Consider the following 14,149-nt stretch of genomic DNA (forward strand, 5'->3'; position numbering starts at 1 on the left):
GTACGGTGTTTCCTGGCTCTTGAGTCATCGTGGCATTTAATAAGGCCTACTTTACTATCTCTGGTGTCTGTTGGTGAATTTGATCTTTGAACTTTTGTTTATAGGCATTGATCATCTTTTGGCACAACATATTGCACACTTATTTATTCGAGACCCGTTGACTTTGTTCGAAGAGAAAATACATCTAGATGATGCAAATGAATCTGATCATTTTGAGGTTGTATCTTGTTTCATACCAATTTAATGACTGTATGGTTATAATTGCATACTCACTATTTTACTGCTTAATCATGTAGTGCTGAGTACTTCGTAGCGAAGAATATTGGCAAAATTTAGCGGCATAGGCAGGAACTAGGAACAAAAGTAGCTAGTTTCAAATGTTCCAAATAGTTCTTTACAACATGCAATTTCTGATATTGCACTGACACAAACACCTATTTCTATGAACTTATAAAATGTTTAATTCCTCATTCAAGACAAATAATAGCTCTCACTTTAAACCTAGTGAAACGCAGACCAGCACTAGTAATTGCAGTGAAAATAAGCAAGGAAAAAATTAGAGACTATAAAGGCACAAACAGTAGTTAACTAGGTAAGGAAAACTGTCAATGCCATATGTCGTCTTTCATAAAATAGCTTTATATCAGGTGCTCTCTCATTTTATTATGCCATGTACAGCAACTACATGTTATGTAGTATATTAGATAAAAATCGTATCTTGTATAAATAATTGAGCAATAGAGTCGTAATCTAGTCTAATAATGTAAGTGTGGATCTTTAGTTTTGTTATGTTTTAACTGCTTATAAAAGGTCTACTAAATCTGTGTACATAATGTCTCATGTAAGGCTTAGTCATGGGTATTTTTAGTAAAAAATTATGGACAGGTCACAGGCAATAAACAAAACTTCACGGCCCATGATCTGTCCATGACTTTTACTATAAATACCTCTAACTAAATCTTAGCTGACCCGGGGGGAGGGGCGCCGCTGCTCTGGGGGGCCCCGGGAGGCGACAGCTGGCTCCTGCTCCAGCAGTGGGGGCTGACTGCCCCTAGCCACCCTCTGCTCCGAGGCCTCCAGGGACCACTGCTCTGATGGCCTCCGGGGCCGCCACCAGGACTGCTGCTGCTCTGGCAGCCCCTTGGGCCAATTGACCAGGGCCACCCCAGCAGTGGCTGGTGCAGCTGGCCCTGGGGCCGCCCCAGCAGCTGGTGCTATGGCCAGTTCTTCGGGCGGCCCTGGGGCCAGCCACTTCAGAAGTTATGGTGGTCCCAGAAAGCCGTGACCTCTGTGACAGACTCTCAGCCTTATTCAGATGTAGTCCAAAATTGAATTTCGTGGGCAGTGTGGCATAATGTCATTAGAGTGATGATTCTTCATTCCACCTTTAAATAGGTCAAGCCTCTTTAAGTGTTTCTTGGTCATTTGAATGTCTCTTGGTTGAAAGACAGAAGATAATCCAGTTTTGTTTTTACATATATGCATTATGGAAATGTGCTTGTCTGTAACAGAATATCTTACTTGTGACTTGCAGAATATTCAGTCCACAAACTGGCAGACAATGAGATTTAAACCACCTCCTCCGAATTCAGATATTGGATGGAGAGTAGAATTTAGGCCCATGGAGGTAAGGAGTAAATATGCTTAATACCATATCCCATTACAAATGGAAAAGTACGAGGCATTCTGCTATTTAGTATCAAAACCTTATTATTTATGGTGTGATTTGTCCCCTCTGAATTGCTAGTCTTCTGAAGTGAAATGGACAACAGCATTTAAGCAAATATGCACAATAAATATTGGACTGAAACTAGCAGGGGAATTTGCATTAGCAAAGTAAAGAACACTAATGAGAGTAAGGGAGAGGGGAAAAAGTCAGACCTATATATTAAAGCAACTGTAAACAAGGCTTTAATGTTGTATTGAGTTTCTGGTGGCCTTGCTTCTCTTGTGCTTCTGTCAGTACTAAACAGATCTTGGTGCATTCCCTTCTGTTTCATGTGTGCTTGTATTTTATAGGTGTCTTGTAACTTAGTTCTCTAGATTAACACTTTAAAAACTTTAAGACGTTTCATTTTAATAACCTGTGGGTTCAGACTCTTTGCATGATTAGCCATCCTTTTAAGTGCAGGACTGTGGTTTTGGTTTTGTATTAGAGGGTTCAGTTTACAGACGTGCATGTGTATTTTGGCATATACCCGACTTGGACTCTCAATTAGGAATTTGAGCATCCAGACCCCAACTCTGGGCATGCAGTAGTGTGTATGAAAAATTGACCCAAAGTGTGTAAACTTGCTATGCAGCTATTTATTTTTGTTTATCAAGCCTATTCCACTAAACTCACTTTAATTTTGTTAATGTCTAGGTTCAGTTAACAGACTTTGAAAACTCTGCATATGTTGTGTTTGTGGTATTGCTAACCAGAGTGATTCTGTCATATAAACTGGATTTTCTCATTCCTTTGTCCAAGGTAAGAGAGATGCTGTACATTTAATTTTTACTTCTGTAAGCTAGTTAGAAAATGTAGTGTTTCTCAGTGAAAGTGTAAGGACAGTATTTCTACATCACTAAATCCCTCTTCATCTAGATCAAATCTGTGTGTGGCGGGGGGGGGGAGGCTGACGGTGAAATATAGATTAATACAGTTTAACTCCACATACTATATAGATGGATTGGGTGAAAAATCAAAACAAAAACATCTTCAAGTGAGTTGTTTGCATATATAAATACAAATTATTTTTCCTATGAAAATGTGGTGGTCTTTCCTAAGATCAGATGCACCATTAATACCCTGTACAATATTAACAGGGATATGCATAGTTTTAATTAATATTATATTAAAATGGGGCATCTCCAAGGCTTTAGGCACCTCTGCTGTAAATTACAAAAACAAAATTAGATTGTCCCCAGGGTGCCAAACTTCCCTCTCCCCTACAAAGCTGACTTTTCCTACAGGCCAAACTCTGCAGCAGCCCAAATATATACATGCATCTTGCAATGTGCTCCAAAAGTCAGTAGACTTGGGACTAATTAGGTTCAAGAGAAAAGCTCATCCCAGAGCTGAGGCCTGTCACCAAAAACTCCCTTCTCTTAGCCACTCTGGTTTGTTTGTGTATGTCTAGGGCTGCTTCTTTTCATCTTTAACCAATAAACACCGGTAAAACATCTACAATGGTAAAAGAAAAAATAAATGTTTGTTTATCCAATAAACACCAGTAATTGTTATTTATATCTAAGTTTGTCTACACAGAGCAGTAATGCAGACTACGGCGGTGTGATTTCTAAAGCGCACTATTTGGTCCATGTGACCCTGCTGTTGCACTCAAGATTCCCTAGTGCTCTTTAATATCGTGTTACTTGAAACAGTACTATGTTAAAGAAGTACAGAGAAAGTACTTGTTACAGTATAATATATAGAAAGAGAGAGCCCTAAAACCCCTTGCCCCTGATTTTTTGACATCTACATAAAACTCAAAAAAATGCTAAAAGACAAACCCTGAAAATGATCTTAATAAACCTCCCAAAATAGAAGCCTTGCATATACCGTAATAAAGGATCAAGGATAAGTGATCTGAATCACACACGTAAGCCCTTAAAGACAGGTTTCAGGGCCAAGCGGTCAAAAGTGCTGAATCCTGGCTTCCCCCCCACCCCACCCAAAAAAAAAAAAAAAAGAAAGAAAGTATCCTGAGGCAGACACCAGCATGGAAAATTTCAGTCCAAACAGTTTGCTAAAATTATAAGCAACTCAAAAATAGTGGGCCTTATAATAGGAAATGTTGGGCAACCTTAATAAGAGGCGGAGGTACCAGCCCTGCCTAATGTATATTAGCATTTTATTGCTTGTATTAATATTTTACCACTTTAATTATTTTTTTAAGTGAAATGTTCTCTTTTTAAAGTCTTCACTTTAAAAGACTTTAAAGTGTTTCTCCTTTCAAGTCTGATGTTCAGACTTGAAAGGAGAAACTCTTTCTCTTTGTGGAGTCGGGGATACAGTTTTCGCAAATAAGGAGCAGAAAGAAATCTTGCATCAAACATTGGAATTTAAAATTACCCAATACCATGGGTATGCAGTTTTATGCAGAGAGAAACTAACAAGTACTATGCAAGCCAGCAATATATAAAGCACCACCGAAAACATGAAGTGCCTAATAAATCATGGGCAAGAACATTAGTTAGTTAATGAAAGCCAGTTATGACTACAAAACAGATCATGCACAGTGTGAACCTAGACCTAGTGAACCTAGACCTAGATCTGAGAAATTTGGCAGACATCACAACAGAGAATTACTGGACCTTCATAACTTGTCTTTGTTACTTGTAAGAACAAGGATGTTATGAGGCTAATCTTGAACTGATCTCTACTTTTGGGTCATGTGGGATTATACTTCAGCCACCTAGAGTGCTTTTAATCTTTCAAAACAGCCATGAGACACCCTTCAGAACATACACAAACTGATTAGTAAAAGATATAATAAAATAAGTAAGAGGGCAAAAGATTTTTCTCCAACTGTCCAAAATATATATTTTTTAAAATATCATTTTAATTTTGCTGAAAGTTTTTTGCATCACATTGAGAGAGGAGAAGACAAACTGAATGTAGGAAATCCTCTTCCTTTTTCCAGAGGCTACACTAATGTTAGCTGCTTGAAAGTGGACTACTACTAACTCCCCAATAATCATATTGATTGAAGAATTTGGGCATAATCTGCCCAGAAGCTATTCAGAGGCTAAGATTTTAAAATTTTCAACCAACATTTTAGTTGGCTTGTACATAAAGTTAAGATTTTGTCACTGGTATTTTTAGTAAAAGTCATGGACAAGTTGCAGGCAATAAACAAAAATTCACAGAAGTCCATGATCGGTCCCTGACTTTTACTAAAAATACCCGGAGGGAGAGTTGACTAACAGTCGGAGCCACTGCTCCAGCCCTAGCAGCTGAAGAATATGAAACAGGAAATGCCAATTTTAGAAAAACAAATCATAACCTCTTATTCCAACTGTACTCATTTAATTACACCTAAATATCAAAAGAAGCTTGCCTGACAAGACACACGTTCCTCTGTTTGTTTACTCCGGTAGGTAAAGTGCCCATTTTCTAGCATCTGATAAATAACCTTTGCGATTTTCCCCTTACTAGGTTGATGAAAATATGAAGGTAGCCCAGAAACGAGATGCTGTTCGGCAGGGAATGTTTTATTTCAGAAAAGATATTTGTAAAGGTACTGCACTTACTGCTTTCAGATTACTTGCTAAGGGCCAGTTCAAGAGATGCACAAAGTTAATTGTTTTGCTTTTCCCCCTTCTTCTTTGATAAGGTGGAAATGCTGTTGTAGATGGATGTGGCCCAGCACAGAATGGGAAAGAGACAGATGCAGAAGAGTACACCTTGATGAGCATAGACACAATCATCAATGGAAAGGTGTGGTGGTAGTTTATATTTGGAACACTGAACTGTTTTCCTTATTCACAAATTACATCAAGTGAGTTTATACTGGTCATGTGTTATTTCTTGCAGGATGGTGTCTTTCCTGGCTTAATCCCAATTCTAAACTCTTACCTCGAAAACATGGAAGTGGATGTGGACACAAGATGCACCATTCTGAACTACCTGAAGTTAATTAAAAAGAGAGCCTCTGGTATGACTAATGCTTATATGTTGGATGCAAAGAAACTTGACTGTGAATTTCCTGATTTTTTTCCCCCCAATTGTATGACATTTTAAATAAATCTTTTAGATAATTTCTAATGTAAAGAGGGACTTAATCTACTGTAGCAATTTTGAATATTATTAATTTGTTATCTTTCTGCACCTGTTGAATCATGAATCCTTACCAACACTTGGGTCTGTGGGGTAGTGCTGCATAATTCTGTTGTCATACCAATTTTGCTAATCACGCTGGCAGCATAATTTAGCATTAATATGGTGCAGTAGAGCATGGAGCCTTGTCTTTGGGTGTCTTATAAAACAAGCAGGGAGTCCTGTGTCCTTTGGTCCCGAAAGCTACTTACGGGATATTATTTAAAGAAAAAAGTCTTTTAAACCCCTATTTTTACCTCATCATAGCTTTAAAAATATTTGTTCAGATATGCAGTGTTGGGGATCCCCAAGATGTCGAAATCAGTTTTGACTCCAGTCTCGGGTTGCTTTATTTGGCGTACAGCAAAGCTACACTGAGTTGATCACGCTCAAGTATAGTGGATGGGTATATAGTGTACCACGTATCCAAAGTTATACAGCAAACCTCTTCCTTCATATATTTACACATTGCATTGAATTTACATCACCTCTTTTGGGCTTGGCTTGGCTACTTTGTGTGAAACAATCGCTGTAAAGCATGCTCTGTTCACGCAGTGTCCATGCACAATGTACTTTTTACCTCATCTTTACTTTCCCTACTTATCTTAGCCATTGTTACCTTGTCCATTATTAATGGCTCCTTAGGTGTTCCCCAGAATCTTAGCTGGGACAGATATTGTTTCCAACCTGATGATCCATTCACCTCCTTATTCCCGTCTCCCAAGAAATGAGGTCTCACCCATGTCAAATTATTCATGTCAAGCCAGGCCTACATGCAGTAGGCTGTTTTTTCATGCCCATTGATTGTTTTTTCTACAGTGTACCATGTACATTGAGAAAAGGAGAGTTTTAAACATTTTATTCAAGTTAGGCATAAACAGATAAACTTGCCTACAAGAGTCTGTATGTGCAAATACCATGGTGTGTGCGCCTGGTCTCTAAACCACCGTAAGTAGTAACGGTAAGGGCTGGTTTTCAGTCTTACTGAAAGATGAATCTCTCGACTCATGACCTCATAAACAATTTCACATTTTTGAAAATGCTATAGAAACTTGTAGCTAAATGGCATTTTAAAAAATAAGATGAAAATAAGGACTTGCTACATTATAAATTTAATATTACAAGTAGATGTTGCTATACTTGCTTTGGTAATCTCTAAGAATAATTTTTTTGGGGGTGTGGTGGTGGTGTTCGTCCATCAGTCATTCACCCACTCAGCATCTGACTTCTACTGTAGTTGTTTCCTCATTAGAACTAACTCCGTTCATCTCTCTCTTCTGGTCTCTAAGTCTGAAGTGCTACTAACATCAGCTTGTGTAGTAAACTCTTATGACAGTCTTCAAGTATGTAAAAGGTTGTTATAAAGAGGAGGGTGATAAATTGTTCTCCTTATCCACAGAGGACAGGACAAGAAGCAATGGACTTAAATTGCTCCAAGGGAGATTTAGGTTAGACAGTAGGAAAAACTTTTCCTGTCAGTGTAGTTAAGCTCTGAAACAAATTACCTAGGGAGGCTGTGTAATCCCCGTCATTGGAGGTTTTTAAGAAATACATGTCAGGCATGGTCTAGACAACACTTAGTCCTGCCTCAGTGAGGCGGACTGGAGTAGATGACTGGTCCCTTCCAGTCCTATGTTTCTTTGAATTTGGGTGTTTTTGATACTGAAATGACACTGAATGTTTAATATTACACTTTTATGTCCAAAAATTGAAATTTATAACAGAAAAAACATTAGATGTGTCTTAACATGTTGTGGCAGTTTTTTAGGCACAAGCTCTGGAATTTCCTAGTTGTTCCCAGTACCTCCTTAGGGTCCTATGGGTCAGAAGTTCCTGAACGGTGGTCCATGCGCAGCTATCTGGTTGCTAATGTTGTCTACGCCAGACAGTCTTCCTTAAATTTCCTACTATTGTTGCCACTGGTGTAGTTCCACCAGAGGTAGCAACATCGTGAGCACTAGCATAGATTAAAAATTGGCACCTTAGCTACTGTTATCTAGCCCTGCTCTGGTATAGGTAGACAACGGTGTTTATAGTGCCAGCAGCTTGTCGACCCTAGCACTCCCATTAATGGAACTGTACAGGTGGAAAAGCTAAGGAAATATCTAATACACCTCTACCGCGATATAACGCGACCCGATATAATACGAATTTGGATATAACGCGGTAAAGCAGCGCTCCGGGGGGGCGGGGCTGTGCACTCCGGCGGATCAAAGCAAGTTCAATATAACGCGGTAAGATTTTTTTGGCTCCCGAGGACAGCATTATATCGGGGTAGAGGTGTATAGACAGAGCCATACTGGAGGGTCTCCTTGTTTCTAGCAGCTAAATTGTATTAAAACAGATTAAAAATATTAGTCATCTTGATTTTTAATACGCATAATTGCTGTAGAGATGTGATTACAGATAGTTTGACACTTGGTCTCTGAGACAATTTCTCTGTTAAAATGTGCTGTTGTATGAAGAGTTTGACAATTGCTGCCTTAAATTGTCTGCTTTTCCCATTGTTGCATTCTGATTTTTTAGGTTCTTGTATAGTTTCTGTTATGCAAGCTCATAAATGTATCTTGATATTTTACTTCTGAAACTTTGAAAGTAAAACTTCTAGGATATAGATTGTTCTAGATAAGTGTGACTTCTAGTGTCTGTGTCGGGAGTGTGCTTGGTGTATGTCCTTCAATATGCGTCTATAGTGAGTTCATGGTTTTTTGTTTTTTGGGTTTTTTATGTGGCTAGACTTTACTATGAAGCATATGTGATGCTCATGAATATAAAGTGTGCATGTAATTAGAAATACTTGCAGGTATGTAATGTACTAAATAAAGCAGATGCTAAATGCAATGTATACATGTCTATAATATGATTTTTATTTACGTTTTTCTCCTTTCAGGAGAATTAATGACAGTTGCTCGGTGGATGAGGGAGTTTATTGCAAACCATCCTGACTACAAGCAAGATAGTGTGATCACTGATGAAATGAATTACAGCCTTATTAGGAAATGCAACCAAATTGCACAAGAAAAAGCAGAGTGCCCTGAATTACTTGGAGTAGGATTTAAGAAAATAAAACACAGTGGAAATAAAACTAGCTCTTTTTAATGAAATGCTTTAATACCTAGTAGAAAGTGTAAACATTCTAGTGAAGAATGAGTTACAGTACTGTGTATCCAGTAGTTTCAGGTTGTGAAGACCAAAACAGGTAGTACTGCACCTAACTTGGGCCAATCTGCCTAGATATTCATTTAAGGCTTCCTAAAATGGGCATATTCTTATTGTTAAGGTTTATACAGTGTACATGTAAATAGTAAAATATTTTTATGACTAACATCAGTGTATTTTAATAACATTGTACCTAAAGTTGTTGTGAACCAGCTTGTAACTTTTTTATGCTTATTCTGGAAAAAAAAATTACTGTCCTGAACAACTTCATAAATGTAATATAATGGTACTTGTATATTATATGCATTCCAGATATTGAATGTTCACTGTAATTTTTTGTTACCTGGAATGTACTAATCTACCTAATTTTAAAGAAAATTTTGGGACCTGATTCACAGAACTTCCCTTTCCATCCTCCGTTGAGTATATAAAACAGAATAAATTGACATGTTCCCTATTTGTTCATCTTTGTGCCAGTCCCTTGGCTACCACAACACCTGCATGCACTCATCAACCACAGACCAGTAGAATCTGCTCAGTCTTCACTCAAATATGCAAAATCTGCTCATTTCCTGATGAGCAGAGCCTAAGGGATGGCCTGACAAGGCTCTTTAGGACAACCACACCACATGCACAAAAGCTTCAGAAATAAATGCATCCTTTACTGGATATAGTTTTACAATTCTGGTAAATTCCTGTGCTCTAACAATTCCAGAAATAGATTTTACCGTGGGTGAAAGTCTTTCAATTTAAACATGGAGAGAGAGTGAGAACTGGAATGCTTATGTGAAAGGTGAAATGGCTGAGAAGTCTGCTCTATTTTGTGCTGCTCTTTAGTTTTATTTTTTTCCAACTGCTGCTGTTCTAAAGTCAACAGAGTGCAACACAAAAGCAAGATGAGAACATATATTAATTCCTTTTCTAGCCTAAGGCTCTCCTCCACCCCTGATTTTACTAAATGTTTCCGTTGTCAACACACTAACTTACTAATAACTATTATTGAGCATTGTAAGCACAGGTTAATCCCTGCATAAAATCAATCTAAAGAGAAATCATGGAATGCACTAATCCTTTTGTGAATTGGGAACCTGCAGTTTAGAGAGATTGTAAATAATTTAGAACTTGACCATTACAGCTGTATATAACCTAAATTTATGGGGACTTTTTAATTTAGTTTATTAAATGGCTTCTAAAAGTGACTTACTGTATGGTAGATTATGCAAAGTTTAATACAAGCATATATAAATATCTAAGGTGTAATCATTTTAAAAAGGAACTAATGGAGAAATTGTAATGATGCTGCACCAGAAAAAGCTTTTATGTATCAATATTATAACTTGTGCTGTGTTCATAGGTGTGCTTTAGAGAATGAAAGAATGCCTGTTTCTGTTTTTGGTGAACCTGTTTTAATCAAGATGTAGATGGCAGGTGATATGCTCATTAGTTTGTGGAATAAGGAAATAAAAAATGAACTTTGCAGTATATAGTGGTTGTTTGGATGTATATAAAGAATATCCATACCAGAGTGGAAACATTTTCTTGCCACAAGTGCAGCAAATAACTTCTTTTCAGAAAATTCCCCATCGCTGTGATTGTCGTTTCTAGCAAATTAAGCAGCAGTGGAAGTAATGAGTACTTGGATGGAAGACTTCTAAGGGAAGCCAGAGTACAGTAGGAAGAGGTGTGTGTTGATTTATGTGGCACTCCTCTCTTGAATTGACACTGAAGAAATACTCCAGCATGATACTAGGTCACAATGCTGTTGGAAATAATCTTTCAAGGTTTAAGACCAAATGTGGTTTAGATTCCATGGTACATCTTAAATATATAATTTTTTTTAAGCAAAACCCCCCAAAGACTGTCACTTATGTACAACCCATACCTAACAGAGTGATGCTGGTGGGCAGAGGAAAGCATTTTGAAGAGTTCTCAACCATAGTGCAGTCTCCTTTGGTTGAAGGTACACATCCACAATTGTTCAATTCAGTCCATGGCTTAGGAGTGCTTCCTGGATTCCTCACTGTTGCTAAGCTCTTACATAGCAACATCTTTGAATAATTCTTTCTATCATCCCTGGGTGGCTAGGAGACTCCATCCCATCTTGAACGATGACCTGGTGTTATAACTTGGGGAATGTATGTACAACTTATATAATTCAGGTTGATGTTATGAAATTGCTGCCTGGAAAGCCTTAAGGTATGTCTTCACTACCCCCCGGATTGGTGGGCAGCGATCGATCCAGCGCGGATCGATTTATTGTGTCTAGTCTAGACGTGATAAATCGACCCCCGAGCACTCTCCCGTCGACTCCTGTACTCCACCACCACAAAAGGCACAGGCAGAGTCGACGGGGGAGCAGCAGCAGTCAACTCACCGTAGTGAAGATACCACGATAAGTCGATCTAAGTACGTCAACTTCAGCTACGTTGTTCTCATAGCTGAAGTTGCATAACTTAGGTCAATCCCCCTCCCCCGCCCCAGTGTAGACCAGGGCTTAGGGTATGTCTACACTACGGGATTAATCCGAATTTAGATAATTCGAATTTGGGAAACAGGTTGTATAAATTCGATTGTGCGCGGCCACACTAAGCACACTAATTCGGTTTTTAACCACATTAATTCGGTGGTGTGCGGCCACACTACCCCATTAATTTAACCACATTAATTCGGTGGTGTGCGGCCACACTAACCCTAATTCGAATTAACAAAATCGATTTTGGCGCTACTCCGCTCGTCGAGGTGGAGTACAGAAATCGATTTTAAGTGCCCTTTAATTCGAATTAACTGGCTCTGTAGTGTGGACGGGTGAAGGGTTAATTCGGATTAACGCAGCTAAATCCGAATTAAAGTCGTAGTGTAGACCAGGCCTTAGTGTGTAGTGAGACAGCCATGAATTGACAGGGACTGTAGTATGTCCCTCACAGACCAGCTACAACTGTCAGTTTTTAACCCTCAATGGCCACCTATTCAGGTGGAAACACCTTAGGACAATGGGATGGCTGAAGCCTCAGGAAACTAGTTCAACCAAGATTGTCTGCAGGGAAGGGTCCTGGGGAGTGGCAAAAGAACAAATAAACCAAGGTGCTGCTGCTAGACTTTAAACTACAGAGGCCTGGTGGATCAGGGAAGACTCCCAGATACACACAGAAAACTTTGGGCAGGACACGAGCATGCTTTTGTAGTGGGGAAAAGGGCTTATTTTGACTGCAGGACCAGCTGGGGAAAAAGAAACTAGCTGATCTGGAGCAGAGAGAGAGAGAGAGACTCCATGATTCAGAAAAGAAACCAAGTTCAGGAGAGGGAATCTAGACTCTACAGAGGACTCTGCCCTAAGTTCAGAGAACTCTCCAGAGTGGTGAGGAAAATGAGGCAGGTAAATGCCTATGGGGTATTTATTTTTTGTCTAGTTCTGTGTTTCTCCCAGGCTATCTAAGTAAAGAACAATGGCGTGTTAGAATTCTGTGCAAAATCTATCTGTGTCTGTTTGCTTTTACTATTGTGCCCCTGAAGAGTTAAACTGCAAATCCAGAGTGCCCCTATGGTTGGAGTTCTGGGAAAAGGTGTGCTTAAGTTACAGGAAAGTCTGAGAGGGTCAACACTGGTCCTGACAGTCTATGGCAGTTGGACTGTGTGGTCCCAGCTGGACAGCCTATGCCCTGTGAATGTGCTGGAGATGCCAAAGACAGTGCTGGAGCCTACTCTGATCAAGGGAGACTTAAAGCACATGGGTCCAGTGGACTGGAACCCAACACAGTAGTCTAGTGTGAGTGTCCAGCAGACTGTGATTTACCAGGGCTGTGTGTAGGACACCTAGCCTCAGTTATTCATACCTTCATCACCTCTTGGTTGAACTACACCAATGCAATATACCTGGGCATGAAGCCTTCAGTACTTAGGAAACTCCATCTAGCACAGAATCCTGCAGTGCATCTCTTCAGCTACTGGCTACTGCAACTACATCAGACTTGTCTTCCACTCCTTGCACTGGCTGCCAATAGAATAGCTAGTCAAGTTCAAGGACTCAGTCCTTAACTTCAAAGCTTGACGGCCTGGGCCCAGGGAATCTAAAAGATTGATTTAAACTCCAGGATGAAGACCAGGGACAACAACTTTGCACCTGTGGCACAAAGGAGCTTTCTACAATAAGGGTAAAGGTTGTTTGTGCGACAGACAGAACTTTCTTGGGTACTGCTCTGAGACAATAGAATGAACTCTTCCAGGAACTAAGGATCATCACAAAGCTTACCATCATCTATCTGCTCTATAAGTGCAAGGAACATTTCTTTGACCTGCCTTCTCTAACATATGTGTGCAAAAAATATTCCAAAACAAACCCCTCCTCTGCGCACACTCTCCATGGGGAGTGGATGAGGGAACAAACATGTAACGGAGGTTAGTCATGTTGCTTAACGCATTACTGGAAGGTGCTCAGATACTACAGTGAGGAGGGCCATATAAGAACATATATACAATAGAACAGAATTGAAAAAGGAGTATAAACAGGTGTATAAAGTCTGAATCCAGAGGCATTTCAAACTTAAAAACCAAAACCAACAACTTGATAATTTCCTGGATATTTTTTTTTAATAAAAAGCTACTTTGAAGAACACTATAGAAATGACTTATCTGCAAGTAACCACTTTTTAAAAAAAAAATTGGTACTGTAACTTTTAAAAACATAATACATTAGCACCCACTAGTGGTCAAATCCGGTACAGTATCATGTAAATGTATAGCAGAAACAGCAATTCAACCATATCAGGCATGGCCATACTGGCTCGTGAGCTGCATGTGGCTCTTTCACAGTTAAAGTGGGGCTCGCAGAGCCCCCATGCACTCCCCCCTCCCCATTCTCCACCTACCAGACTGGGTGGGGGACACTCAGGGCTTCTGCCCTGCAGTGGGGTAGTGGAACTAGGGGCTTCTGCACTGCAGGGACGGGAATCTAAGGGCTTTAGCCCTGCAGGGAGGTATCAGGGCAGAAGCTCCACGCTCCAGCAGGCGCCACTTGTGCATGTCTTGCAGTTCTGGAACTTCTGAAGATTATTGTATGCAGCTCGGAGGGTCAGTAAGTTTGACTACTTCTGAACTATATATATTATACAATGGAAACAAATAGGCATATTAGCATTATAACATTGATCACTCATTTAAATTAAAGTAAAATAGGCTATCATTCTTGGCAGT

The 14,149-nt window shown here is 39.5% G+C and overlaps 1 protein-coding gene across 1 annotated transcript in view; it reads left to right on the forward strand.

The window, feature by feature from the left end:
- GCLC (glutamate-cysteine ligase catalytic subunit) overlaps positions 1 to 9,741 on the forward strand; it is a 51,642-nt gene extending 41,901 nt beyond the window's left edge. Inside the window, exons 10-16 of the mRNA XM_024221008.3 lie at positions 105 to 217; positions 1,535 to 1,627; positions 2,366 to 2,470; positions 5,144 to 5,225; positions 5,322 to 5,425; positions 5,522 to 5,642; positions 8,694 to 9,741. Of these exons, the coding sequence (XP_024076776.1) occupies positions 105 to 217; positions 1,535 to 1,627; positions 2,366 to 2,470; positions 5,144 to 5,225; positions 5,322 to 5,425; positions 5,522 to 5,642; positions 8,694 to 8,902 (827 nt within the window). The 3' untranslated portion in view covers positions 8,903 to 9,741. The remainder of the gene's footprint in view (positions 1 to 104; positions 218 to 1,534; positions 1,628 to 2,365; positions 2,471 to 5,143; positions 5,226 to 5,321; positions 5,426 to 5,521; positions 5,643 to 8,693) is intronic.
- Positions 9,742 to 14,149: the final 4,408 nt, after the last annotated feature.

The sequence above is a fragment of the Terrapene carolina genome, unplaced genomic scaffold (assembly GCF_002925995.2).
Source record: "Terrapene carolina triunguis isolate 2854851 unplaced genomic scaffold, T_m_triunguis-2.0 Scaffold42, whole genome shotgun sequence".
NCBI lineage: Eukaryota > Metazoa > Chordata > Testudines > Emydidae > Terrapene > Terrapene triunguis.